Source organism: Ovis canadensis, chromosome 3 (genome assembly GCF_042477335.2).
Source record: "Ovis canadensis isolate MfBH-ARS-UI-01 breed Bighorn chromosome 3, ARS-UI_OviCan_v2, whole genome shotgun sequence".
Taxonomy (NCBI): domain Eukaryota; kingdom Metazoa; phylum Chordata; class Mammalia; order Artiodactyla; family Bovidae; genus Ovis; species Ovis canadensis.
In genome coordinates this window covers 224,503,464-224,531,352 of record NC_091247.1, presented here as the reverse complement: position 1 = coordinate 224,531,352, position 27,889 = coordinate 224,503,464, and the positions used below count along the sequence as shown (strand labels likewise).

The window sequence follows — 27,889 nt, the reverse complement described above, 5'->3', positions numbered from 1 at the left end:
TGGTTAAATCTCTAGGGTTATCTGAGAACTTGGCGTTTTGGGATCTCCAATTATATAGGTCACTAGTAGAGAAGGGCCAATATTGATGAGGTTGGTTCCCTTCCTCATGGGGGGGGGGGCGGCCACTCACAAGGGGAGGGCAATGGTTGAGTCTGCCAGCCCCTCTGGGGACATGGCTCACCAATGGCAAGTATTTTGTGTGGGCCACCCCCCTGTGTTTCAGCCCTGGGTGGAGGGATGGTGGGGGCAGGTGGTGGTTCCAGGGGTTGGTAAGGGGGAGGGAAGAGGAGTTCTTCTTCTGTTCCCCTCTGCAGAATAGGGTAGAGTGGCACCGTTGGTTCAGGCTCCTTGGGATTCTTCAGGCTCTTTCCTGTTCGGGTCACTAACACCTGATTGATGGAAAATCCCTGTTGAGGCAAGAAAGGTTTTATCCAAGGCGGGGCGGGGGAGGGGGGCGCAACACAATATTTTCCCATTCGGTGATGTAGGGAACTTGGTCAGGGTGTCTGATCCGCGGTCGGAAAATGACATCTCAGACTCGGTGTACAGTTTCCAAATCAAAGGTGCCTTCTGAGGGCCATCCTACATTGAAGGTTGGCCATTCGGCACTGCAAAAAGTGATTAATTTATTCTTTTTGACTTCCACACTGAGGTCATGAGCGTGCATTTTGACCTCCTTGAAATGATCAGTAATCAAGGATACAGGCATGGGGCTAGAATGGCGTCGCCCCATCGTCCCTGGATCAATCAAATGTTGGTAAATTAACACAGACAAAACGGACAGCCACACAGACAGACAGACAGAAAGAATAAACCTCCAGGAGTTTGGACGCAAAACTGAAAGTAAAACCATGGCCTCTGGCCGTTCAGCGGGAGCGACCCGCTATCGTCTACAGAGAACAGGTCCCCTCCGAGGGGGTCGGGGACGTCTCCCAGCAACCCACACCGGCAACCCGTTGGCGTGTCCACCTGAGTCATATACCAGTTTCAGAAAATAGGCCTAATCAGAAATGAGGAAAAAGAAGAAAAAGGCTTACTGGCTACAGATGACCCTCCGGATCCGTCCTCCCGTGGAGCCGGTGGGAGATCCCGGACGAGCCCCCAAATGTTATGCCCAAGTCAAGAAATCTTCCAATGACCACCAGGGAGCCGACGTCCGATGCAAAAGCAAGAGAGTCTTTGTTACCAAGCTCGAGCTGGGGCTCCTGTCGTTACCGACGCAGTGGCTATGGGAAGGAGCCCCGAGTTTTGGGTTACATTGCTTATATAGGGTATGTTTGTGAAAAAGGGGATTTCCAGGCTGGAGGACATCTGATTGGTCACCCTCTTCCTAGGGGTTGTGTGTTGATTTCTGATTAGTTCTTATTACCTAGGCGAACCACAAATTCCTGAATGTAAAATCAGGAGATTTTGGTCCGAGGTCTGATTGGCTCGTGGGTAGTGGGGTGAGGTCGGGTGATTTCCAAAGTCTTTTTCCCGGAATCTCACAAAATGGAGTTCTCTTTTTGACAAAATGGAGTAGCTTAGGTTCTTCAGAACCATCAGAGAAGGGCTCTTGTCACTGAGAAACCAGGCCCCAACCTCAGAGAAGCAGTTTGGAGCTGGGCAGAGGGTTCAGGCATTATCAAATTCATTACAGCAATGAAGCCACTGCACAGGGAAGGGGTGGGCCAGGGTTACTCAGCAAGTCTGATGGGCTAAGACCCTGGTTCTCCCTTGGGCTCCGTTAGTGGTAGGATATTGGGGATAGCTGTGTGTCTCTTCCCTGGCTTGGCAAAGTCAAGAGACAGAGCTAGAATTCCCCCCAGAGCCCCTCCCTTCTCTGCCTGGGAGGGGCATGACTGAAGGGTGGCTGCCTACTCAGGGCCTGAGTACCTCTGCAGCTCCCCACCCACCTGGCCCTGGTCTCTGCTTACAGGCCTCCTGACACAGGGAGCTTGCTGTCTGGCCCATCCATCCCAGGAGCAGCCCTTCTGCTACAAAGTACAGCCTCCTGCAAAGCTGCAGCCTGTCCCCCAACAGTGCCCCCAACAGGCCCAGGGGCTCCCTCCACTGCCAGAGAGGACAAGTTGATTCTTCCCTGGGCCTGCCTGCTCAATGACTGTCCCTCAATACCTGAAGACAGAGATCAGGCTGCTCCAAGACTATCTTGGGCTAAACACCCTCCCAGGAAGGATACTTCTGGTCCCTTCCCAACACTGACCCCTCATCAAAGACGGTGCTGAGAAGGGAATAGGAGGCCGAAGCCAAGCCTCTGCTTTGCTGCTCTGCCAGGGCCTGAGGCTCCTCTGGGGTAGGCAGAACATTCTCTAAGGTGGTCTCTATAGCTGAGGGCCCCTGACACCCCTGCCCAGGCCCCCTTCACCTGCTCCATGGAGAGGCTCACATCTCCCTGGGGCCCAAACCAGCCTCGGTCAGCCCAGAGCATTTGCTGGCTTTTATTTTCTCTGCAGGGGGCTAGGATCTGTGCCCGGCAACTCAGTGACACAGTGGGGCCAGCAGCAGGCGTGACACCTCTGCACATGGCTCAGAGCCTAGTTCTGCCGCCTCCTCGTGAGGAGCGGCTGCCAGCGGGCCAGCGGTCCAAACCCACAGTGGTGGGGGAAGGAGTCCAGCCCGGATCCCTCCTGCTTCCCCCAGCATCTCCATAGGGTTAGGTCTGCAGAACAGTGCCCTCTGGAAGATCCCTTGGCACCCCTCCGGGGAGGTCCCTGGGAGGAAGTCCAGCCCTCTGTGGCCCAGTCCCTTCAGTGAGGGCTTGGAGCCAGCCCCAGGGGGCCAAGCAGACTCTGGCCTCCTCTCTGAAGGCACCAGCGCTCACCATCAGCTACGCGTCTGCACTCTTCTTTTCCTCCCAACTGGCCACCTCCTGGTCCCGTGAGCCCTGGCCCGTTCCAGGGCTATAACTCAGACTGTGATCTTGAGATCCGAGGGCCTTTTCGGATCTCTTTCCTCTTCTCTTCTTTCTTCCGGCGTTTCTCCTCTTCCCTCAAGGCCTTCTGGAAAGGGTCAGTGCTGGAGATGAACTGAGGGGAAAAGCAGAGAGGTCTATTAGGTCAGTTGGCAGCAAAGAGTGTGCTCTGAGCTAGGCTGCTGTCGGCTGTGGGTACAGGAAGGTCACTGAGACACAGGCCCTGGCCTTTAGGGAAGCCCACGGACATGGAGCTAGTAAATGGGCTCAGGGAAAACTGCTGAGTGGGTCTCAAAAGATTAAGCAGGCGCTTGCCAAGCCAACAGGGCGAGGGAAGAGGACATTCCAGGAAGAGGGACAGGTGCTGAACCTGCACAGCACATTTGAGAAACAAGTGACAGACTGCACTCGGGGTAAAAGGGGTTGAGTGCCCAAGACCCAGCATGGGCCCCCAGAGCCTTTTGTGGGAGGGGGCAGTCAGCGAGTGTAAGACAACAGGGGTCCTACTGCTTGCGGACAAGCTGCAAGCTGTAGGCAAGGGAGTATATAGGAAGCAGCTGTATCAGAGGTTAAACTGCCAGACTTGGAAAGAGATGGAAAGAAGATGACAGTGATGCCCAGGCTTGTAGCTTCCCTAGTGGGTGCAGGGTGGTACCCAGTGAGAAGAAAGGAACACGGGGCGTGCTGGGCGGGAGGAGGACAGGACTCTGGCCGGGGCAACCCCCAGGCCCTCAGCTCTTCCTCCCCGACTCTCCAGACCGGTTCATCTGAACCCAGGGCTTCTGTCGCACCTCCACAGTCCGTCACCCCTCAGATTTGCATCTCCCTATCTAAATGCCTGTCTGACACCTCCACACGTGTGCACATGTGCCCCGAACTCAGCATGGCTCCATCTCCCCAAAACCCAGTCCCCTTCCAGAGTCCGTGTCCTTGTGAACAGCAGAGTCCCACATTCCAGTCAGCAAGTAGGGCAGAGACCAAGCATCGCCCCCACTCGCCCCCCAACTCCCCAGCCGCAGGTCCAAACCCCTCACAGTCCATTGCCAAGGTCTGGCCCATTTTAACCCCTAAGTCTCGAATCCATCTCTTCTGTCTCACCTATCATATCGCTAACCCCATCACCACCCCCCTACACATCTCCTGATAAACCTCGGCACATCCCAGGGTCTCTCCACACCCACTTTGGTCCCTCTGAAGCCATTCTCTTCGCTGCAGTCAGATATTTTCAAAATGTAAATCGGACTCCTGCTGAAACACTTCCTTGACTCTCCACACAGCTCTATCTGCAGGCCCACCCTGCCCACCCCCCTTCCCGCCTCATTTCTGGCTCCTGGGTTCCTTTGTGCCCACTTCCAGCCCTCTGTTCCCTGCTGTGCCCCAGTTCCAGAACGCTCTTCCCGGCCCCCACTCTCTTTGCCACAGTAGCTGCAGCTCAGCGGTTCCCATCCCTAGGGTGACTCCTGCCCTGACTTTCCCGGCTGGGGCTGTCTCCTCCAGTTCCTTCTCAGTGCTTCTCCCCTGCAACCACCTGCTTCTGTGACACCTGCTTCGTGCCTGTTGCCCTCACTGGATCACACTCTCCCCAAGGACAGGTGGATAGTGTGGGGTGCCGCTCACTGTGACACAAGCCCCCAGTGTGGTCTGATGGGCCGACAGGCAGCGCTTAGTATGTATTTTTTAAATGAATGAATGAATCATGTTAGAGTATGAAATACAGTAATATCCACAACTCAGATAACTCTGTTGGGAAATATGCCCCTTTTACTTGTTCATATGGTAAATCTGATGGTTGGTCAAGGCAGATGTTAAAAACAAACTAGGAGCTCCACCTTGTGGAGTAATCCACCTACTGTGTTAGATTGAACAAGTCTGGAAGATGGGATGAAGCCAAAGTGCAGCCCAGAGAGGGTAAATGATCTGCACAAGTCACACAGCTAGTCCCAGTTGGGACCAGCCCCCAAGCCTCCCAAGCTCCCTGCCCCGTGCTTCCCTGATCACACTGCCTCCTATCCCTACCAGTTACTTCAGATCCTCCTGGGAAGCAAGGAGGAGCCAGGAGACCCCTCGGGCCACAGAAGACCCCATCCTCTGGCTCTGGCTGGGCAAGGACCAGTCAAGAGATCCTGGCCCCTCCAGCCCCAGCAGGTTGGGTCAGCAGAGAAACAACACCTAGTCCTTTTCTGGCTCTCCTCCCAGCTGGGCCTGGCTAATGCCTACTTTAAATTCGGATGCTGACCTCCAGCGGGCCCTCCCTGCTGCCTGGCAACCCAGGATGTTGCCCTGGTCCACTCCCTACCCTGCTCTCCTAGACAGACCTTCTCCTCGAGCCTCCATCTCTCCTCCCCTCCTCACTCGCAGACCGTGACCTCGCTTCCTGTTTCACAGAAAATGGAGACACTAAGGAGACAGCTTCCGTGAGCCCCCGCCGCCACACCCATGGGCCCATGCTGCTGTGCCCACGCTGCTCTTCCAGGTGAGGCCAACCCTCCCCCAGGCAACAGCTCGCCTCTCTCTCCCTCCTCACCTCCTCAGGGATGAGGCTCCAGAGACTCTCCTACCCCTGCACCGGGGGCTCTTCCCCACCCCTGCCATGGGTGGGTCCCCTCAACATGCAAATGTGGTGTGGTCTCTCCCATCCGACTAAGATTTCCCCAGGAACCCACGCCCTCCTCCAGCTAGTCTCCCATTGGGTCTGCTCCCCTTGAAAACACATCTCTTTACAACAGGTAACAAGGATATACTGCACAGCACAGGGAATTACAGCCTCTGTCTTGTAATAAGTTTTAATGGAGTAGAACCTGTAAAAATACTGAATCACTACGCTGCACACCTGAAACATTAAAAACAAAAAAAAAAGAGTAACTTTTCAAAAGAGTCAGCTGTATTTGACAGGACGAGTCTACTTCCTTTCATTTCCTTCTCTTGAAACTCAGTCTTTTATCCCCACCACTCGACCAAAAGAGCTTTTACCCAGCTCTCTGAGGGCTGGTCTCCACGCTAAGTTCGGCAGCCGATTCTCAGCCCCACTTCCTGACCCTCCAGTGGTGTCCGATGGCACGTCCACTCTCTCCTTCCTGTCATGTGGCCTCAGGGAACCAATTCCCTCTTGGGTCTGCTACTGCTCCACTGACTGATCCCTCTTGGGGTGCTCTGTGAGCTCCTCCTCACTCTCCCAACTCTAACTGCAGGCACATCCCAGGCCTTGGTCCTCAGACCACCACTCTACCTGCCCCGACCCCTGCCCCCTGGAGTGATGGGACATGGTCTGTCATCGGCATGACTCTCACATTTGTAGCTCTGGCTTTAATAAGCTCTCCCCTGAAATCTAGTCCTCCTCCTTGACATCAGTCAAGTCAAAATCAGTTACCTCCTTGACATCTTCATTCAGATGCCCATTAGGTCCAGAAACAAGGCACTGATCCCCAATCCAGCCCTCAACCTCGCCCCACCACTTTGCCCATCTCGTGGAAAATAGCAACTCCATTCTTCCAAAATTGTCAAGTCATCCTTAATGCCTCTCTTTCACTCCATATTTGCTTCCTTAGTAAATTTTACTGGCTCTACCTTCAAAACAGAACCAAAATCTCACCATTCCCAACAGCCCCACTGTTGTCCCCCTGGTTCAAGCCACTGTTAACTCCAAATGGACCAGCTGTTAACTCCAATGGACTGTCAACTCCAAACGGACCAGCACAGCGGTCTCCTCACCAGGATCTGTCTCCACCTTGGTCCTCACAGTATTTGCCACGCGGCTGCCAGGCTGACCCCTAAAAGAGCTAAGTCAGAGCCCCTCACCCTGCTCCTCTGTGTCCCGGAGTAAACACCAAAGCCCTGGAGAAGACCTGCAAGGATCTTATGACCTGGCCTACGACTCTGACCTCCCCTTCCCATGCTCCTGCCCTTCCAAATACGCTTCCAACTCAGGGCCTTGGCACTCGCTGCCCCTCCAGTCTGGAAAGTTCTTCCCCCAGAGACAGGGCTGGCTCACTTGCTGCTTTCAGGTCTTTGCAGTTAGAACCTCCTGTGTCCAAGTCACATGAAACAGCAACAATATCCTCACCTTATCCCTGGAATTCCTTAACCATGTGCCTCTGCCTTTTCCTCCATCCCCCGTCTCCATCTACCATGTATTTTTTATTGCCCGTCTGTCTTCTCCAACCAGAATGCCTTTCCCAGGTGGGCAGAGCCAGAGGGCTTCTCTGGTGGCTGGGATTCAGCAGATGCTCACTAAACGCTGAATGAAGGCATGCGCTCTGCCTCTGAGCCTTCATGCAAGCCAGTCCCTCTCCCTGGAAGGTCTTCCCTGAGATGGTCCACCCGGCAACTCTTACTTGTCCCAGAGCTTTGGCCACCTGCTTCCACAGGTTTCCTCACATGGGTCCCGTGGCTCATGACGCTTCCCTCTTCCACTGGGTCCAACGATCACGCTCGACTGGGACTGTGCTCCTCTGCTACCTTCCCCAGCAGTCTGTAAGCATCTGAACAGTAGGGAGAGGGCCAGCTCCCTCTGGATGGGGACAGAGGCCAGCCCAAAGCCTGATACGAGCTGGCTCTAGTATCATAAGTAGGGGCCCTCCCAGAACACCCACTGGTATGGAGGCAGTGCATGGGGGGAGGGGAGCTGAGTAAACCTGGGCTATTGCTGGCCTCCCCAAGTGGATACCTCAAAGAAACTGCCAGGATAGGCCCTGGGCCCCAGAGAACTTGATGGGGCTCTCCTATCTCACCTCGCCTACCCTGTCCAGCCCCTTGGGGCCCAGGAGGCCAGAACTGAGCCCAGCATGGACTTCACGGAAAGGAATTCTGGTCCCCCAGCCCATCTACCCTGCACCGGGCTGGGAGCCAGGCAGGACTCGGGTATTTGGGGTGGGGGCAGGGGCTGGCCTCCCAGGAGCCCTACAATGCAGGTTCCGTGAGGGGCCAGTGCTGTGTAATAGAGCACAAATGACCTTTAAGAAAAAAAAGGTCATCTCAGAACCTTGCTGGCGGAGGGGTCTACACTGGATACTAAAAAGTGAGTACAATCTTGGGACTGGCCCCAGCTGATGAGAAGGGAAGCGTACTGCCTGTTTGACTATATCCAAGCAGAGCATATTACAATGACACTGAATCACAGCTCTCTGGAGCCTGTTCTCTCTGAGGTCTACCTCCTGTGGGAGAGGCATTCATTTCATGATCTGCAGGGCAAGGAGAGCCAGCATCGCAGCAGGAAAACATCTCCATGAGAGCCCGCGCTGGGAAAGGCAACCTGCCACGGCCTGGAGCCTGCCTGTGTGTCCCTGCTGGGTACACCAACAATCAGCCCTGCTGCTCTTGTCCAGGCTGTTTATCAGGGCTGTGGCGGCAGCAAGCTGCCGTGCAGGGTGTGTCATCTTGGTTTCACATGAAAGGGAGGCAGCTATGCTGGCGTGAAAAACCGTATCGCCCACTCCGTCACCTGAAGCAAAGCCACTAGTTGAACTGAGACCTTGAGTCAGAGGTTCCTCTACTCAGGAACTCCACTGATTTGTTCATCTGAATGAAGCGCTAATGGTGCTCTTAATCAAGCTGGCCTGACTGCTCTCCTTTGGAGGGCCTGCGTCGAAGGCCGGCCTTTGGTTGGCATCTCGGAACTCGGCCCTTGGCTGGTGTCTGGGAACCAGGATTCTGGGAGGGATTTCCATTACCCTGACTGATAAGAGTGGCGCCCTGCGCCTAAACTGTACAAAAGTGTGGTTTATGCCACAAACACGTGCTTCCCTTCTGGAGTGTGGAATTTTGGTATGTGTTAGGCAGAGGGTGCCTACGTGACCGGTCCCTGGTAAAAACTCTGGGTGCTGCCTCCTTAACGGGCTCTCCTAACAGATGGCTTCTCACACGTTTTCATAACCTGTGGCTGGGGGAATAAAGTGTGCCCCGTGTGACTCCACTGGGAGAGACACATCGAAGCTTGTGTCCAGGTTCTCTTAGACTTCACCCCAGGAGCCTTTTTACCTTTTTTAGTGCTGATTTTATTGTGGATCCCTTGCACTGTAATAAATCAGAGCCTTGAGGACAACGACACACAGGAGTATTAACCAGTGACTCAGGACTCAGTCCTCCCAGCAAATCACCAACCTGGGGGTGGGTTTCTATGGGCGGCAGCAGCCATCCAGCTCCAGGGATGACGCTGGGAGACCAACTGTCATAAAGTCCAGTAAGACAACAACCTGAATTAAAAGCCGTGACTCTTGCCTAGATGGTATTTCTAGCGGCCAGGCATGCTGTATTCTTACTGACTGTTGTCAGCGTCCTAGCCATCTGGTCTGGCAGATAAGCAGGCTGAAAACTGGCAGGTCACACATGGCCATCCCTCTCGGGGGCCATGACCTGTGGAAACAAACCATGGTTGACAACGGGACAGTCTGGGTCACTCGTTTAGATGCCCACAGCCAATTCCCTGATGAGACTGATCAGAATCAAACTGCCGATCGAGCTGACACCGCCCGGTTGACGGCACTGCCACCTATACGTGTCACTGTACTAGATATGGCGGTACACCCACCACCACAGACTGACATGAAGCAGAGGACTCTGAAGCTCTGATTCAACCACCTAGAGACCCTGGATGGAACAGTATGGCCCAAGATCATCAGAATAATGACCACCTGGGGGACTTCCCTGGCAATCCAGTGGTTAAGAGTCCATACTGCTACTGCAGCAGGCCTGGGATCGATCTCTGGTCAGGGAACAAAGATCTCACATGCTACACAGCACGGCCCCCCCTCTCCAAAAAAATAATAATGACCACTTGGCTAAGCACAATCCTTGCCAAGTCCCCTTGTAGTGGCCCATGTGGGCCAAGACGGGAAATAGGTGTCTGTGAAAATTTTGCAAAAAATGCTCTTGTCCCACTCACTTCTAACCCTTTCAGACAAAAAGTCTAAGTGAAAGTACGGAATAACTGGAGAAAAGTGAAATTATAGGTCCTGGGATGTGACATGTTGATTTTGCAGCAATATTCTAGGGAGGGACTGCCTTAGCCCCCAGGAGGCATGTGGAACAATTAATTCTCTTTGTCCCTTACAGCCAGCACTGCTGCCTGGCCAAACAATCCTAGGGTTCGTGCAAGCCAAGTGGCAGCTGCAGTTGAGTCAGACCAACTGTCCAGGGTGTCATTCTCAACCACGTGACAGGAAAATTCACATAGACGAGGTCACTGCTGAACTATTTGGTTCTGCCTGCTGCCATCAAAGGCAGCTCCCGAAGTAACCCTGCGCAGACACACAGACCAGTACAACCTTGTTTCAGTCCAACCTTGGTATGGATCCTTCCACCTGTCCTGATCCTTGATCGACCTTGGGTTATACCACACAGGGCAACTGAGGCAGCTGAACAACTCCATGATAACACTGCCCCCATTGTTTAGCTCAAACAATGCAATGGTGACCCAAATCAAGTGGGAGACAGTGGATCATGGAATGCCTCCCCACTGCGTATGAAGATGGCTTTGGGTCTACCTACTGGCCCCAGTATGAGGCTTCCCCGATGGCTCAGTGGTAAAGAATCTGCCTGCAGTGCAGGAGACTCAGGAGATGCAGGTTCGATCCCTGAGTTGGAAAGATCCCCTGGAGAAGGAAATGGCAACCCACTCGGTATTCCTGCCTGGAAAATCCTATGCTCAGAGGAGCCTGGCATGCTACCATCTGTGGGGTCGCACAGAGCCGGACACAACTGAGCAACTGAACACACACACAGACTGGCCCTGGTAGCCACTAGCAATGACACTGAATATCAGCAGCTCAGTCTGAACTCTTGTGTGGGTGGTAAGAGGTAATAGATTGGTCTCATATGACATCCTAATTTTCTAATATAAGTTCTACTGATCCCCCAGGACTTATCAGAGCTGGTTGAGTTCAGGACCCTGGAGCTTATGGTTAAGATCGACACTGCACGTGGCCTCATCTTGCTAGTTACAGTCCGACTGGTAGCAGCCTGAGATGAACTAAACAAATGTGGTCCTAGTCTCTAATGATCAGACTATGATGTGGAATAAGGCATTCATGTAGAAATGATAGTTAAGCCAAGACACACAGGGCTGGTGGATGGACTGGTGTGTGTGGTGGTGGTGGGAGTGTGTATGGAATCCTCTCTATGGCCCTGAGCGTCCCTGCATTCTTGTTGGGTACACCTGACCCCTCTGTACCTGAGCTATTTCTCAGGTCGTGCTTACAAAAAGTTACCTTGAAGGATGAGGTAATGTCTGCCTACAAACAAAGACCACGTTTGCTTCTGTTTCACTACAAAGGTGGTGGATTTCCCAAGCTTGGTGTTTCTCAACCTGATACAAACCCACTGGCATCTGTCTGGACCCCTCTGCTTCACCTCTCTCCACCAACCAAGACTTGGGAAATAAGGCAAACCCGCATGACCAGGTTGACAGCAACTGCTTTCGCTGTAATGAACTCTGATGTCTCTAACCTGTCAGCATCCATGAAACAGTAGCAAAATCCTAGACCTTCAGCGGTAACCCCCCGACACTTGGGGAGAGCTTGTCTTTTGCAGAGGCCAGTCCTCCAGCCCTTCCTGCCCAGCCACTCTGACCCCACCCTCCCCTCTGCTGTCTGTCCTGCTCCCTCTGCGGCCTCCAGCCCTCAGAGCCCACTTCAGCTCTAGGATGAGAACACGTGCAGAAATGTGGGACAGAAAGCTGGCTGGGTGCTCAGAGGCTCAAGGGCAGAGAAGCAGCACCTGACCTCCCATGGCTTCCCTACCATTCACCTGGCGTGAACAGTGCCTACTGTGCCCTGGGATGGATGTCTTCATAGCCCCTCACTACCCCCATAGCTGAGGTTCACCTCGCATGGACAGAGAGGAAGCTGAGACTAAGACAGGGCCAGCAGCTTGCCCAAAGGTACCAGTGAGTGAGAGGTAGGTTAGACCCAGACCCCGGCACTTCTGGCTCCAAGTCCAAAGCCCTCACACTCCACTCTAGGTGCTGCAGCTCCTGCTGGCCCTGGCCTACCAGGGCCCTGCAGACACAGTGCAGACAGGGCCACAGGCCCCAGCAGCTCACCTCTGTGCGGTCTACTTTAAATGGGTTCTGGAAGTCAGAGTGTTTCTCGCTGATCCCCAGCTCCTGGGCCATCTGCGGATGAGGAAAAGCTAGTCATCATCTGCCTTCTCCCGCATCTTGCTCACCCGCAGGCCATTCCCTCCAAGGCTGGGACGGATGTGGGCCAGGTGACGACCCTCAGGCACCAAGATCAATACAGAAGCCCTTGAAATGGCACCTCAAAGTGGCCCGGAGGCTTATCAGAGAAAATGCAATCAAGGGTTGACATTCAAGCCCCACTGAAGGAGGCTCATGGTGCAACCACATAGCGGGCTCCTGGACCTCCTCCGCCCCAGTCCTTACCAGGCCGAGGATGGGTGAGTGGGGGCCCTGGTCAAAGACGCCCGACTGGTTGCAGAAGCTGATGCCCCAGCGGATGAGGAGGTTCCAGTTGGAGTTGTGGTCAAAGTAGTGGTGCACGATCCTTGGGAAGCGCAGCACCACGTCACCGAAGAAGGCTGTGTTCTCCACCACTTGGGAGAAAGCTGGCAAGAGGACTCTGGTGAGTGGCTGGCAGAGATGGCCCTCTGCAGCCTCCTGGCCAGCCCTACACACCCTCCAGAGGACAGCGACAAGCCCACTAACCAGAGAAGGGAACAGTGCCTGTTGCACACAGGCTGCTGACCACATGTACAGTGAGTATTGAGGGATTCATGTCACCAAATCATCAAAACCACGTTCAGAGAGACATGTGGCTGTAATTCCCATTTCACACATGGGAAACTGAAGCTGACAGCTAGTGAGCAGCAAACCTGGGCTGCAAACCCAGATCTGACTCCAAAGGACATGCTTCTTCCCCCATACCTTGCAGCTCAGAACACTCGTTTGCCATGGAGACCCGAGAGGGGTGCAATTGCACAGATGGAGGCATTTGCATCCCATGAGGCTTTGCTCCTAACCTCCCCAACTTGGTACCATAATGTCCAGAGCTGGGTCCTGGTGTTAACTAGTGCCTGTGAGGGGTCAGTTCTATTAGGATGGCCAGGGAACACATCAGGGCTTGTTGTCTTTTTAGTATATGTTCAATTTTATTTTAAATGCTTAAGTTCTTATTTTGAAATAATTTTAGACTTACATAATACACCACAAAATTCCTTCACTTGGCTTCCTCTAATATTATCATCCTTATATAACCATTGTACAAACCATCTAAGACAGGAAATTAACATCAATACAATACTATTAACTAATCCCTAGACCTTATTTGATTTTGGTCAGTTTTTCCACCAATATCTTTTAGTCAACAGATCAGTTTGAGTTTAGTGTCCATTACAGTGGCAGGTTTCCCTGACCCAGGCTAGCGTGAAGAATACTAACTATACACCCGGCCCTGGTTGCGGCGGGGAGGTCTGTTTGAGTGTCCCCCCATAGATAAGGCCCACGTCCTTACCAGCACTGGCCAGACCACACAAAGAGATAAGGGGACTCCTCCAAAGATATGCCAGGCTGGGTCTGAGACAAGTGGGGCAGGGACCTCTGAGCTTCAGAACAATCCTGAATCACAAAGAACTCAGGAATTCGCTAGGTTTATAGGTAAGAGCCAGGCAAACCACCTGTCCTCTTTCCCTTGGAAACTGGAGTTGATGGTGCCTTCCTCAGTTACAGTGGAGATCAGAAATGGTATCTGCCCAACATTCAATACGTAAAGGCTACTTCTGTCCTCAGACAGCGTGACCTAACATACTTTATTGTTAGAATGTAACCAGTTAATGGGGAGAAATTACTACTGGAGAGAAATTCCTGGAAGAGGAGATGAAGGGATATAGAATATTCTTTTATTTATGTTGGTCCCACCTTGTCTCAAAAAGGATTTAAGGAGGTCAAGGCTTTTAGAACAGCAGTAAAGAGTGCTGGTAACTGCTCCCATGGACCAGTCACTTCAATAGACCTCAGTTTTTTTTCTTCTATAAATGGGAACAATCCTTGCCATCTCTACCAGAAGGGTCAGGGTGGTGAAGGCAAGGATTGCGGGACTGGAAGTGGGCACAGGCTCCTCCCTGATTCCCCTCCCCCAAGCACAGGACAGCACTACATATTGTATGTGTGTCAGGGATGCAGAACCTGGCTCTGCAACGAGCCCAGAACACTCGGAGAATCTTATACTGAGTGCCCAACCACCCAAGAGACTCCATGAAGGTGCTGCAAGAGGGCATTCCCAGAGAGAAAAAGAAGAGTGACAAGGACAAGAGGGAAGGAGCAGCTGGAGAAGATCAAGGTTGCGGGGGGGAAGACCATACCATCCTTCAGTTTCTCGTCCTGGGGGAAGGGCCCATCTGGGAGCACACCTGCAGCAGTGAGCACTGTCCGGGAGTCCTCCAGCACCTGAGGGAAGCCCGCCTGGGCTGAGTGGCTTTGCCAAGGTCCTCCCAGACCAGCCCCAGCCCTGTTTACTGAGGCCCTACTTCAAATCTTCTGTGGGTTCGCTTCCCCTTCACTGAACACCATCCCCGTGGGGAACTCCTACTCATCCATCAGTGTCCAGATCAAAGACCAGGCCTGCCATGAGCTGCCCCCTGCCTGCGTGCACCTTAAAGAGCCCCTTGAGCATGACATCCAGGATCTTGTACTGCTGGTGGACATCGTTCAGCTGTGCTAGGTTTTTCAGTGCCAAGAGCTGCTCCCTCCGCTTCACCTCAAACATCTTCTTGTCTGAGCACCATTAAGTTAAGGAGCTGGCACCAACTCTCCTGCCTGGACAATCCAGTGGTCCTGATCCAGAGGGCCCATTCCTGGCCAGCAAGTCTCTGCAAGGGGCATAGATGTGCATGGCTAGGACTTCCCAGCGAATGAATAAGCTGTCTGAGAAGCATATGAATGCCGCAACATATCATTATTTCACAGAGGATTCCACACCCAACAGCCTGAATACAACCGTCAGGACCTGGCTCCTGCCCCCGCCCTCCCCTCCCTGTGGTCTTTCCACCATCTCCCACAACCCTTCACTGTTCCCAGAACCTCTGCTCCTCTGCTCACACTGTACACTCTGCCCGGGGTGCCCTCCCACCCTTCTCTATGAGTTTCCACTCTTTCAAGACCCGGTTTTTTAGTAGGTAGCCCAAAATGCCAGGATTTGGTCTCCGCCCAGGGTCTCACACAGAAAGTGCTAGGTACATGTGAAATCCTCAGGGTCCTCAGGGTCCTGAAATATATGCCTCGCCTTCTCAACCTGTATGGGAAAACTGAGGCTCAGAAGAGAACTGACTTGATCAAGATCTGGTTAGAGCACATTACTTTCTCTCCCCGATTTCTACTGGTTGACAGAGGCGGGTCCTGCTTTACCCTGGAAACCCCTAAGCAACTGTGGATATAGAGACCTCATTTATAGATCCCTCTAAAATACCTCCAACCCCAAAGGATACATATCTCCAGGCTCGGGTCCAGGGAGGTCCTCAGGGTGTCTGTGACTCCTGTTCCAGACAATAGCAGGACAGACAGGGAGGTCAGGAACTGAAGAAGGTCCATATCCAAGACTCTGGAGCTAAGAGAGCAACCCAGTGAAAGAAGGTGAGATCCAGAGCTTAGTGTTATATAAAACAGAAAGTGAACTGAAAAGCAACTTCCCCTGACGTGACACAGCCTCCAAATACCGGAAAGCCAGCTTTCGGAATCCCTGAAGCCCCAGTCCCTAGCCCAGGGCCAGGGACAAAGAGACACATGGTGAAGACATGGGATAATGGGAGGAAGAAAGATAAATGTCAGCACAGCAAGGATGCTCAGAGAACAGGTCTGGAACCCTGCGCTGGAGCCCTGGCTGTGCCTGACTTCAGGACCTAAAGAAGGCAAACTGCTCAGCCTCTCTGAGCTTCATCTTCCTCACTGCAAAATGAGGATAAGGAGGTCATCTCCCTGTTGCAGAGACAGAGACCTGGGTGAGGCACTGTGCCTGAGGAAGGAGGGTCAACATCATTCCCCCTCAGTTCTCCCTCCCTGGCCTTCCAGGAGGCCCAGGCAGTCAAAACGTGAAACTTGTAGGCTTTCCTGCTTTTCCTGACTTATGTCATCAGAAAGGAAGAAGGGGTGCGGGGTGGGAAGGGAGGCAAGGCAGTTCTGGGGTAAGACGGCTGTTACTCTCCTAGGAACCACAGGCACCACAAGCAAAACCTGTTCCTATCTAGGCAACATTCCCCAACTATTTACTGAGTGACTTTCATGTTCTGGAGCCAGGAATACAGCAGGAACAACATTCCCTGCACAATGGCACTTCTATCTCTAGTAGGGTTAAGAGACAATCAACAAAGTTGTAAAACAAGCACAGAAGGATAAGAGGGAGTCAGCAAAGTGTGATATTAAAAACAGCAGTCAGAGGAAGCATCTACAACGTGGAGATAAATGCACAGAAAAATGCGGTGACTGCCCAAATCACTTATATATCACTCACAGATTTTCCAGTTAAACTAAGAGTCTTAATGAACAGGCTATCTCACAGCTGGCCACTGTTCTACCGGGACACCTGCCCCAGGGGAGAGATGCTCAGTTATTGATAGTGACCTCTCACAGAGGTCAACCGGAGAACCAACTCTATCCCGTGCAGATCAGACAACTGAAGCCCAGAGAATGTGAGGAAATAGTTCAAGCTCACCCAGAGCCCTACGTTCCACCGTCATACTCCAGACTTAAGTGAACCAAACCCTGGTTAAGGCGAAACTTGGGAGTCAGAGAATATCAGATGGCCGGTAATGACTGAAGCGGGGAAGAAGTGGGAAATCAGAGAGGTGAGCTGGTAGTGGATTCTGAGCGGGCCACTCGGGCTTGCAGACCAAGGATGCCATCCGTGCCTCTAGAGCTCCTAGAGGAGAGTCTTTCCAATGAGGTCCGCGAATCTCACACCCCACCCCCTGCAGCCAGTTTTGGGCCCTCGGTCCCTCCCTCCGCCCTCCAAAGGGGTCTGCTTGCCTACGGCCCTCGCCCTACCTACCGGGCTAGGCGGGCCGGGGGCCAGAAGTCAGGCAGCAACCGACTCGAGGGTCTACTAGCGACCAGCGGAGCCGTGGATTCTCATGGTATGCCCGCTGGTAGCAGCACAGGGACCGCCGATTACTGGCCCCGCCCACCGTGCCACTCCTGACCAACGAGCGCAGGCCGCGACGGCCGCTCCTTGACCTCACTTCCGGCCCCGCCCAGTAGGCGGAGGCACCTGCCCGGCCTGAGGTCCGTGGGATTCCGGTCCCGCCCACCTTGCCGGTTAGCTGGCGCACTTGTCGCGTGTTAAGATCGGTTTGGAGAAAACAGCCTGACTGTCGCCGTGATCCCTTCCGGACGGTCTTTCTAGCGCCCTCCCTGAAACTGTTATGTCAGCTGAATGTTTTTCAAACTGCATTTGTCAAAATCAGTTTAGTGGGTCGTGACTAACCCCTTTTTCTAAGTAATGTGCAATGCAGAGGTGGGACATCCCCTGCTCGCCGCTTCAATCCACGAAAATTCTAAACGAAGCTCGTTGGTTCTTCCCTGGTCTATGATTTTGTACAGCATCAGTACAGACCCGAGGAGAGCTCCGAAACCGTGTACAACCCGGTATCCTCGTCTTTTGAAGTAAAACGCTGACTCTAGCGTTAATGATTGGGAAAGGTGAAGATGTAGAAACAAATAGCTGTTGGGCTGCTAAGTCACTTCAGTCGTGTCCGACTCTGTGCGACCCCATAGACAGCAGCCCACCAGGCTCCCCCGTCCCTGGGATTCTCCAGGCAAGAACACGAGTGGGTTGCCATTTCCTTCTCCGATGCATGAAAGTGAAAAGTGAAAGTGAAGTCGCTCAGTCGTGACCGACTCTTAGCGACCCCATGGACTGCAGCCTACCAGGCTCCTCTGTCCATGGGATTTTCCAGGCAGAAGTACTGGAGTGGGGTGCCATTGCCTTCTGGAACTGGTAACAGTTTAGACTATAATTCTGCCACATAGCAGAATCACCGAACTCTTAGTTCCCTGGAAGATATAAAGGTCTGACACATTTCTAAATTGTTTTTATAGGAAGCAGACCACCACCCCCACCCCACCAAATGAAAACTGCTGCCCACAAGAACCACAGGCCATTGACTAGCTGAAACCAGAAAACTGATGATACCTGAAACTTCATCTTGATGCCAACCCATCTGAGAACTGTCCATGGATCATGCCCCGCCCCTTGAAGACTATAAAATTCCTCACTACCCCCCTCCAGGGTGAATCACAGTCTTGAGGGCATTAGCCCAGTGTGGCCCTTTTTGCCTGGCAAAACAACAAAAGCTACTCTTTTCTACTTCACCCAAAACACTGTCTCCGAGTTTCTATTACTATTTGGCACCAATGAACAGTGGCTGAGTTTCCATGAGAGCCCTGGCGGACAGTCAGTAAGGGAGCTGTCACTCTGGGTGAGCTGAGTGCAGAACAGGAGTGGGAAGTTGTGGAGAGCAGACACTGGAAGAACTGCACACATAGGTGCACAAATACACGCTCCAAGGAGAGCCAGGAGTGAAAGGCACACAGGGGACCTGCTTCAGCCAGGAAGGAGATGAGCTGGAACAGCTTTCTTTAGTTAGGAAGGCTGAGAAAGTTCTGACCTGCTCACTTTCCTTGCCTGGAAATTATACTTCTCTCCACTTTGACTTGAGGTAAAGCAGCAGATAAACTGATCCCAGAGCACCTGGATCACAGCAGCACCAAACATGTGGCCTCTCTCTGCCTCTCCTGCCCCAGAAATAGCCTGACTGATGTCTTCAACTGAGGCGACCAGTCGGTTTAACAAGAACAAGTCCGCCCCCTCTCTCCCTGAGGAGGCCACCCATCCTGGCTGAGGAACCAGATGGAGGGAGCCCAGGTAAGTGCAAAGTGACATATTTTTGGAGAGCCCACACAGGCATCTGAGTGTTTCACTTTATTTCCTGATTCTGTTCCAGTAACGGAGTAAATGGCCCCAGATGAACGGCTGCAGTTGTCATACATTTCCCCCAAACCATTGTGCCCTGACTTTGTCTTCTCCGGGTCTCAGTTCTCTCTGCTTCTAGGCATCCGGCCGGAGGGTCAGTCTCTGATGTGCGACAGGGATACAGACACCCCTCCCAGGCAGCTGGCAACAACCATGAGAGGAGAACAGCAAAGAGGTGGGGCCAACCATGGGAGAACCATGCTTCTCGTGCCCAAAAGGGCAAAAGTAGACAAGAGCAGAGGTGCTCCTGAGAACAATGGGATGGACTCTAAATTTGGGACCTGAATACCTGAGCTCAGTAATCACTATACATCAAGGAGGGAACTGTTCCATGGAAAGGGGAAGGAGAGTCCGTGAAGAGGCACCCCCACACCAACCCCAGCACATGCAACTCCAGACCAAGTGTCTCTGGAGCACCGGAGTAACCCCTCAGAGGGTGGGTGACCACTGCCACAGCCCCTGGCTTTCTCAGGGACCTGCCAGACACCCAGCAGCCTCCCCCATATTACACTCAGGGCAGCATCTGTGCCAACTGGGCTTGGGCAACTTTCTCCAAAGCTCCTGGGGAAGGGGTCACTCCTCTGAGTTTGGTGATATGACTTTGGAGATGGTAAAATCTGGAGTCAAATCCTGATGCTATCAGTGTGGATCTGGGCATGTCATTTAACATCTCTGATCTAAGTTACTACTGTATTAACACCCCTCGCTATTGTGAGGATTCGATACAGTGCATGTAACATGACTGGTCCTTGGTAGGAACTTAACAAACAGAACAAGTCATTGTCACTGCTCCCACTGTTAATTATTCTCACTGACCCCTGCTTGCCTTAAGAGGACAGGACTGTAGACAGAGCGCCTCTCTGCTCAGAAGCATGATGCCACGGCCTCCCGTGGCCTGGGTGACCATGTACAGGCCAAAGCTCCAAGATGAGAGAAAGGATACAGCATGTCCTGTAGGGCTGGTTGGGCCAGGGAGGCCCTGGGGGAGAGACTCTCCAAGGAGGCCTGCAGGGTCTGGGCCACACTGTGGTCAGTCAGGAGGCCCATGCTCTGGACCTGGAGAAAAAATAGGGTAAGAAAGACAGGCTTTCTCAGTGCCCACTCCACACAGGCCCTCTCTGCCCTCTACCCCCTGCACTCCTGACCTCCCACTGGCTGTTGTGTTTAGAGCTCCCCCTTCCCACCCTGCCCCAAGAGAAGATGGTATAGAGGGTTTGGCCTCCCAGTGGCTAAATGGCATCCCCTCCCAACTCACCTGCAGGAAGAAGCCATGCAGAGCCTGGAGTGTGGAGCCAGGGAGGGTAGAGAGGTCGGTCAAAGCTGCGCCTTGCAGAACGTGACCCACCTCCTGAGAGAGGATGCTGCTGCTCTGGAACCGCACAAACTGGGCCAGGGAGAGAAGCCAAGCATGCAGTGACTCGGCATCTCCTCCATTCACAAACATTTCCTGTGTCCCTGCCATGCCCAGCACTGGGCTGGGGACACAGATTTGAAGCACACGGAACTCTGCCTTCAAGAAGCTCAGCACTGGTACGCACAGGTAGGGTTGTGTCTTGGGACAGTGAAGTCACGAGGACTGCGAGGCGGAGAGCTGGCCCTGCTGGCCCTGCAGCCCTGCCTCTCACACTGGACTGCGTGTGGCCCATCCCCGCCCGCCACCCTGTGCTCGTACACCTGCTGCTCTCACCTCAGTGCCCGTGATACTTTCCCTTCTCCTTATCAATTAATCCTCCAAGGCTCGGCCAAAGTGTTACCTTCACTACTGAGTGGTTTCTTAACTTTATTAAAGATATATAGGCATTAACTCTCCCTCCCTATGCTAAAGCCTTTGAGTGCGTGGATCACAACTAGCTGCGGAAAATTGTTAAAGAGATGGAATACCAGATCACCTTAACCTGCCTCCTGAGAAATCTGTATGCAGGTCAAGAAGCAAGAGTTAGAACAGGACATGGAACAACAGATTGGTTCTAAATTGGGTAAGGAGTGCATCAAGGCTGTATACTGTCACCCTGTCTATTTATTTAACTTATACGCAGAGTACATCATGAGAAATGCCAGGCTGGATGAAGCACAAGCTGGAATCAAGATTGCTGGGAGAAATATCAATAACCTCAGATATGCAGATGATACCAACCTTATGGCAGAAAGCAAAGAGGAACAAAAGAGCCTCTTAATGAAAGTGAAAGAGGAGAGTGAAAAAGCTGGTTTAAAACCCAACATTCAAAAAACTAAGATCATGGCATCCGGTCCCATCACTTCATGGCAAATAGATAAGGAAACAATGGAAACAGTGACAGACTTTATTTTCTTGGTCTCCAAAATCACTGCAGATGGTGACTGCAGCCATGAAATTAAATGACACTTGCTCCTTGGAAGAAAAGCTATGACCAACCTAGATAGCATATTCAAAAGCAGAGACATTACTTTGCCAACAAAGGTCTGTCTAGTCAAAGCTCTGGTTTTTCCAGTAGTCATATATGGATGTGAGAGTTGGACCATAAATGTTAAGCGCCGAAGAATGATGATTTTGAACGGTGGTGTTAGAGAAGACTCTTGAGAGTCCCTTGGACTGCAAGGAGATCCAACCAGTCCATCCTAAAGGAGATCAATCCTGAATATTCATTGGAAAGGACTTATACTGAAGCTGAAGCTCCAGTACTTTGGGCACCTGATGCGAAGAACTGACTCATTGGAAAAGACCCTGATGCTGGGAAAGATTGAAGGCAGGAGGAAAAGGGGACAACAGAGGACAAGATGGTTGGATGGCATCACTGACTCAATGGACATGAGTTTGAGCAAGCTCTGGGAGATGGTGAAGAACAGGGAAGACTGGCATACTGCTGTCCATGGGGTAGCAAAGAATCAGGCACAACTGAGTGACTGACAACAACAGGTATTAACTGTCCCTCCCGGCTCTGGCAGAAACCCTTACTCTTTTGTTGGGACTTCCCTGTTGGCTCACTGATAAGAATCTGCCTGCCAACGCAGGGGACACAGGTTCAATCACTGGTCTGGGAAGAGTCCACACGCCGCGGAGCAACTAAGCCTGTGTGCCACAGCTACTGAGCCACCACTCTAGAGCCCCCGAGACGCAACTATTGAATCCTGTGTGCCTAGAGCCTGTGCTGTCCTCTGCAACAAGAGAAGTCACCGCCATGAGAAGCCCATGCACTACAAGGAAGGGTAGCCCCGCTCGCTGCAACTAGAGTAAGCCCAGCAGCAATGAAGACCCAGCGCAACAGCAACAAAAAATTTACTTTTCTCTGGGTTCCTACACCAACCATTGAGTTACTCATTGATCTGTTTCACTATCATTCACAGGCTCACTGCCTTATTGTTTATTCAGTAGACACCTACTGTGTTCTAGGCACTTAGCATTATCTTCTACTCTTCCATTAATAACAACATATTTTAAGTCTTAGTTTCCTTGTCTATCTCCTTCTCTAGACTGAGGGACCCTTAAGAAAGAACAGTTGGCTCACTGACATCTTTGGTAGCTAGCACAGGATCTGGCATGTGGTGGGCAGGCTCTGGTCAATGTTTCATTAATGCGTGAATAAGAAAGAATGCCCAGGTCTTCTGGGCTAAGATGTGGGCAATTAGAAGAATCCTCTAAGCAGGTTTCTTATAGGGTGAAGGCCCACCCAGCCCCTCTATGCTTCTTGGAGGATGACATTCTTCAGACCACAAGACATCCATTCTATACTTACCAGGGTCATAAGTCTCAAGATTTCAGGTTTGAAGAAGGAATTCTCTCCAGCTTCCAAGAGAGTAAACATCAAAAACCGATTCCAGGGCTGGCAGGCCACATGGAGGGCTATAGGAAACACCAGTTACAGCGTTGTTAATGCTGCTTTTCCAAAGGCCATGGAACACTGATAAAGAAAACTTTCTCCTATTGGCTCAAAACCGGGTTGCTCCACTAGAGGCAGGGCACTGGCCAAGCTGACTCCAGGGGATTCTTTTTCTCCTGGGCTTCTATCCACCCATGCTGCCTGGCACAGGGAGACCATATATCCCATTATATGTGGGAGGAGCTCTGCCATGCAAGAGCTATGTGGGGCAATTGCTTGACATCCCTGAACCTCAGTGTCCTCATCTGTATGATGGACATAGCAGTGCCCTTGCAGTATTGCTAAAAAGAATTAAACAAGATGAATGTGAATCAAGGAGCTCCCTGGTGGCCTGGTGGTTAGGATTCTGGGCTTTCAGTGCCATGACTCAGGTTCAATCCCTGGTTAGGGAATTGACATCCCACAAGCCAAAAAAAAAGAAGAGTGTGAATCACAGAACAGAGAATGGGAGTTTGGGGTAGGAGGGTGTCACGGCAGGTGCTGGCTCCCTCCAACCGCCCCCATGGGAACATCAGAGAAGGGTGAGGGTTTGTACCGACATGTGGGCTCCGGGCATGCACGTAGTCAAGCAAGGCCTCCAGGCAGCCGACACAGGCATGGGACAACAGAGGGTCCTTCTGCAAAAAACCAACAAAACCCAAAGACGTACACATCAGATTTTGCTATCAATGGATTTTGCTGCCAATCAAGAAAAAACATTTGGTTTTCAAAACAATTGGATTTCAGGATTTCAGATTGGGGATTGTGGCTCTGTAGAAAATCAAGACATTTGTTGGTTTCATCTCTCACTCACACACACATCACAGTGTGTATACTGATGATTTACCAGCATTTGACAGACTGTTTTGTTCCAGAGAAGAGTGGGCCCTGGGGCCCCTCAAGCGATTCCCAAATTACAGATGCTGTAAGAGCCACGCAGTTTATCTAAGTCAGCGTGGGTAGGTTTTTTCTTAAAGCAAAACCTTTTACCAAACAAAATTTTATGCTCTAATAAGCACATGAAAAGACCTTATCATCATTAGTCATTAAGGAAATGCAAATTAAAATCACCCTGAGATAACACCACATGCTCACCAATAGCCGTGACTGACAATAAATACTAAGTATTAGCAAAAATGTGAAGCAACTAGAACTCTCGTGCACTCCTGATGGGAAGGCAAAATGGTGCAGCGGCTTTGGAAAATAGTTTGATGGTTTCTTATAGACATATGCTTACCATATGTTGTAGGCAGAATTTTAAGATGGTCCCATGACCTTTGCTCCCAGATGTTACTCCTGTGATTAGGTTACATTATATGGCAAAAGGGAGATTGTTTGGGTTGGTCCAATCTGATCACACCAGTTCTCTAAAAGCAGAGTTTTCTTTGGCTAGTGGCAGAAGAAGAACCAGAGAGACTGGAAGGGTGAGAAGGACTCAACATGCATTGGCTAGTTAGAGGATGGAGGGGCCATGTAAGACAGAATAGGGGCAACCTTCAAGAGATGGAAGAGCACCCCCCACACCAAACTGAGAAAGAAGTGTTTCTTTCCTTGATCTCTCAGATAAGCACCCAGCCTGAGCAATAACTTGATTTCAGCCTTGTGACTCTTAAGTGAAGAACCTGGTTAAGCCCACCCAGACTTCCAACATAAAGAACTGTCAGATAACTAGTGGGTGCTATGTTAAGCTATTACATTTATGGTGTGTAGATACGCAGCAACAGAAAACTAATATGTCATTTGACCCAGCAATCCCACTCCTAGATATTTTACCTGAGAGAAGTAAAAATGGATATTCACCCAGAGACTTGTACTTCAGTCTTTATTCATAACAACTAAAAGTCTGGAAGTCCCAAACAGCTATCAGTGTTATGTTAGTCGCTCAGTCATGTCCAACTCTTTGTGGCCCCGTGGACTGCTGCCCGCTAGGCTCCTCCATCCGTGGAATTTTCCAGGCAAGAATACTGAAGTAGGTTGCTATTTCCTTCTCCAGGGGATCTTCCCGACCCAGAGATTGAGCCCAGGTCACCCACACTGCAGCCAGACTCTACCAAGTGAGCCACCAGGGAAGCAGTAGGTAAATGGATAAACAAACTGTAGTATAGCAACATAGTAGGCCACTACTCACCAATATATAGAAATGAAGTACTGATACACACAACAGCATGAATGGATCTCAAAAGCATTATGCTAAGTTGAAGCAGACAGACACACAAGGCAACATAATTCATTTACATGGAGTTCTAGAAATGGTGCAACTATAGTGCCAGAAAGCAGATCAGTGTTTGCCAAGGGTCGGGGATGGGGAGGGGACTGATTACAAAGCAATACACGGGGGCTTTTTGTGGTGCTGGAAACCCATACCATGATTGTGGTGGTGGTCACAAAACTGTGAACTGTAAGACTTCCCTGGTGGCTCAGACGGTAAAGCGTCTGTCTACAATGCGGGAAACCCAGGTTCGAGCCCTGGGTTGGGACGATCCCCTGGAGAGGGAAATGGCAATCCACTCCAGTACTATTGCCTGGAAAATCCCATGGACAGAGAAGCCTGGTAGGCTACAGTCTGTGGGGTCGCAAAGAGTCGGACACGACTGAGCAACTACACTTCACTTCACTTCACAAAACTGTACTTGTCAAAACTCATCTAATTACACTTAAATCAGTGAATTTTACTACATGTAAGTTATATCTCAGTAAGACTGATTTTTTTTTAAGGTAACAAACCCAACAAAAAAAAATCCTATGTTCACCTCATGCTATCCTTTGGAACACAGCAACCTGGAGGTTAAGTTATGAGGCAGATCTGGGTTTGAATACTTGCTTGGCTACTTACCATCTGCAGGATCCTGGCCAAGGTTACTTAATTTTGCTAAGTGGAGATAAAAAGATTACTTGGGTTGCTAAGAGGGTTTGATGAGATATGGGTACAGAGTATCTTTACGAGTGCTAAGCACTGAGTTAGCACAAAAAAGTGGTGAATATCTTAATGAAATGCATAACAGGGGAAACATTCTCCCTAACAACCCCTAAGTCTAGGCCTTGTGTCCTTTCTCCTTCTCCAATCAAAAATTAACTCTTAACCAGTTAAGAGTTGGGCACTTCCAACTTCTTCCCAGGTACTCAAGATTAGCGACTTTTTGCTTGTCCAGGATCCATTCCTCCTTCTTCTGAGAACAATTTTATTTTGCAGAAACACTCCTCTCTTATGTTCAGTCCGTGTGAGTTACGGATAGTTGACCATAATGCCCCATCCTTCATGAGAGGCACAAGCCAGGCCAATCAGAGCACCCCTTATTTCAAGCAGAGTGACTAGCACATTACCAAGCCAGGCTCATGAGACTCAATTCTGGGGGCTACTGAGAAAGAGAAACTTTCTTTCTGCCAGAAGGATATAGGCCAAGAGTTGTTCTAGGTTATCCTGCCATCCCATGAGAAGAAAGCTGAGAGAAATGCAGAGCCAGGAGACAGAGAGACAGGAGACAGTGATGACACTGTCTGAGCCTCTGGGATCCCAGATGTGCCTAAAGCCAGTTTTGGCCCCTGGACTTCTCAGCTATGAGACAATTTGAGTTTTGTTTCTGTCACTGTAACTTTAAAACCAATCAATCTACTCTCCAGGCCTTGGTGGGAATACCAGGATCTTGACAGGCAGTTACCCCTTCCTGCCGTCATCCTGGGAGAGGCAGGCTCCACTGCCAGGGTCCCACTTGGCAAGGGCCTTACCTGCACCAGGAGGTTCTGCAGTCCGATGACCAGGGACAGCACTTGTGATGTTCCCAGCGGAGCTAGGACAGTGTCCTCAGGGGCTGGCGGTGACTGGGCCCCTGAGGGCAGCAGGGCAACCAGGGCAGAGGAGAAGTTTTGTTGCAGAGCTGTCCGCAGGAAGCGTAAGATGGCAGCTGAAAGCAGGCAACTCCTTATACCCAGTTCCTGTCTCATTCCCCACCTCCCTGTGCCCAGCTCTGTTCCAGGGGGAAGACCATGGAGATATAGTGGGGTGACCACAGGCTGGTCTCAGGGGGTGGTCCCATCTCAGTATCTAGGGGAAAGGTCTCTCTTCTCCCTGCTGGAGGCCCTTGCCCCACACCTGACAGCAGTGCAGCCTTTCTCTTCGGGACGCTGAGGGCCTTCAGTACTTGGTCCAGTTCCACGGACAACGTCTGATGAACCTGGCAGAGCATGGGGTAAAGGCATAACCCCCACTTTCTGGGAGCCTGGGGAGAAAATAACCTGCCACAGTATCTCGCGTACCTTCATACACATACCCAGAAGGACAGAGAAGGCCACACAGGGTCTTGTGAACCTCATCTGGATTCAGGAGCTTGAGGAGGAAAATCAAACCCAGACCTGGAGAACCCTGCGTCTCCCAAATTTCCCCCATCCTCAGAGAGCATCTACACCACGGAGGAACTGATCCCGGCCTTATCTGTAGGTCCGTCTCTATCTCAGCCCATCATCCACCTAACTCAGACCTGGAGTCAGATGGCCCAGATTCAAAAATCCTGGCTCTGCCACTTGCCAGCTGAGTGGCTGTGGACAAGTCACTACCCTGCACCTCTCTCAGCCTATCTTACGTCCTTCACCTGTGAAACGGGAACAGTACCACCAGCTTTCACTCCTGCCAGAGCCATTGTGAAGAACAGCTGAGGATCAGCACTGTGAATGCGCTCTTTGACGTCAAAGCAGTGACCAAACTGAGGGGTTAGTTTAGGCAACAGGTTCAAAGCTGTGAGTGTGCTCTGCTCTCCTTACCCAGAACATGAGCTGCCTTCAGGCAGCTTCTCCTCCACTTGGATCTATCACAGTTTTGCACAAAGTAATTCCTCAAAAATGCTTGTTGGCTGGTGGAATTGGCAGGTTCTAGGCAGAAGAACCAACTTGTATAAAGATATTGAGATGCCATACTAATCTGTTAGTAGAGGAAGCTGTGTGCAAGTTCTGTGCTATCTGCTCAATTTTTTCGTAAATCTAAAACTGTCCAAAAAATAACAGCTACTAAAAATCAACCAGAAACAAACAAAACAAGGTATGGAGATGTGAAAGAGCACAGTGAACTGGGAGAAGAGCAAGCACGTGCTCTGAAGAGGAGGGCAGAATGACAGGAAGTAAGGCTGCAGAGGGGCCTAGTAGGAAGGGTCTCAGCAGCCATGAAGAGAAGAGAAAGGTGCTGAAGG

At 51.4% G+C, this 27,889-nt stretch overlaps 2 protein-coding genes across 6 annotated transcripts in view; both read right to left on the bottom strand.

Moving 5' to 3' along the window:
* Positions 1-544: 544 nt before the first annotated feature.
* Positions 545-17,087, bottom strand: CCDC134 (coiled-coil domain containing 134). Of its 3 annotated transcripts, XR_011255352.1 has the most exons (8): positions 16,900-17,052; positions 15,344-15,462; positions 14,512-14,633; positions 14,222-14,306; positions 12,288-12,469; positions 11,946-12,017; positions 2,822-3,026; positions 545-1,226 (listed from the first exon to the last, which is right to left on the bottom strand). XR_011255352.1 is itself a non-coding variant. In XM_069581680.1 (7 exons), the coding sequence occupies exons 2-7, from the start codon at positions 15,444-15,446 to the stop codon at positions 2,901-2,903; spliced, it is 690 nt and encodes a 229-aa protein (XP_069437781.1). In that variant the 5' UTR covers positions 15,447-15,462; positions 16,900-17,087; the 3' UTR covers positions 2,423-2,900. The 3 variants fall into 3 exon arrangements, 2 of the variants coding, with proteins under 2 accessions (XP_069437781.1, XP_069437783.1); XM_069581680.1 differs by lacking the exon at positions 545-1,226 and having other exon boundaries at positions 2,423-3,026; positions 16,900-17,087; XM_069581682.1 differs by lacking the exons at positions 545-1,226; positions 11,946-12,017; positions 12,288-12,469; positions 14,222-14,306 and having other exon boundaries at positions 2,423-3,026; positions 16,900-17,051.
* Positions 17,088-18,816: 1,729 nt separating this feature from the next.
* The window catches only part of MEI1 (meiotic double-stranded break formation protein 1), a 55,532-nt gene continuing 46,459 nt past the window's right edge, over positions 18,817-27,889 (bottom strand). The window contains exons 25-31 of one of the 3 annotated variants that reach the window (XR_011255351.1): positions 26,803-26,884; positions 26,439-26,614; positions 23,276-23,353; positions 22,593-22,699; positions 20,138-20,266; positions 19,826-19,938; positions 18,817-19,023 (exon numbers count right to left, since the gene is read on the bottom strand). Coding sequence is in view for 2 of the 3 variants with exons in the window: in XM_069581678.1 (XP_069437779.1) it covers positions 18,978-19,023; positions 19,826-19,938; positions 20,138-20,266; positions 22,593-22,699; positions 23,272-23,353; positions 26,439-26,614; positions 26,803-26,884 (735 nt within the window). In the remaining variant the exon portion in view is untranslated. Of the gene's footprint in view, positions 19,024-19,825; positions 19,939-20,137; positions 20,267-22,592; positions 22,700-23,271; positions 23,354-26,438; positions 26,615-26,802; positions 26,885-27,889 lie in introns of all 3 variants that reach the window. The other 2 variants (XM_069581678.1, XM_069581679.1) reach the window with 2 other exon arrangements.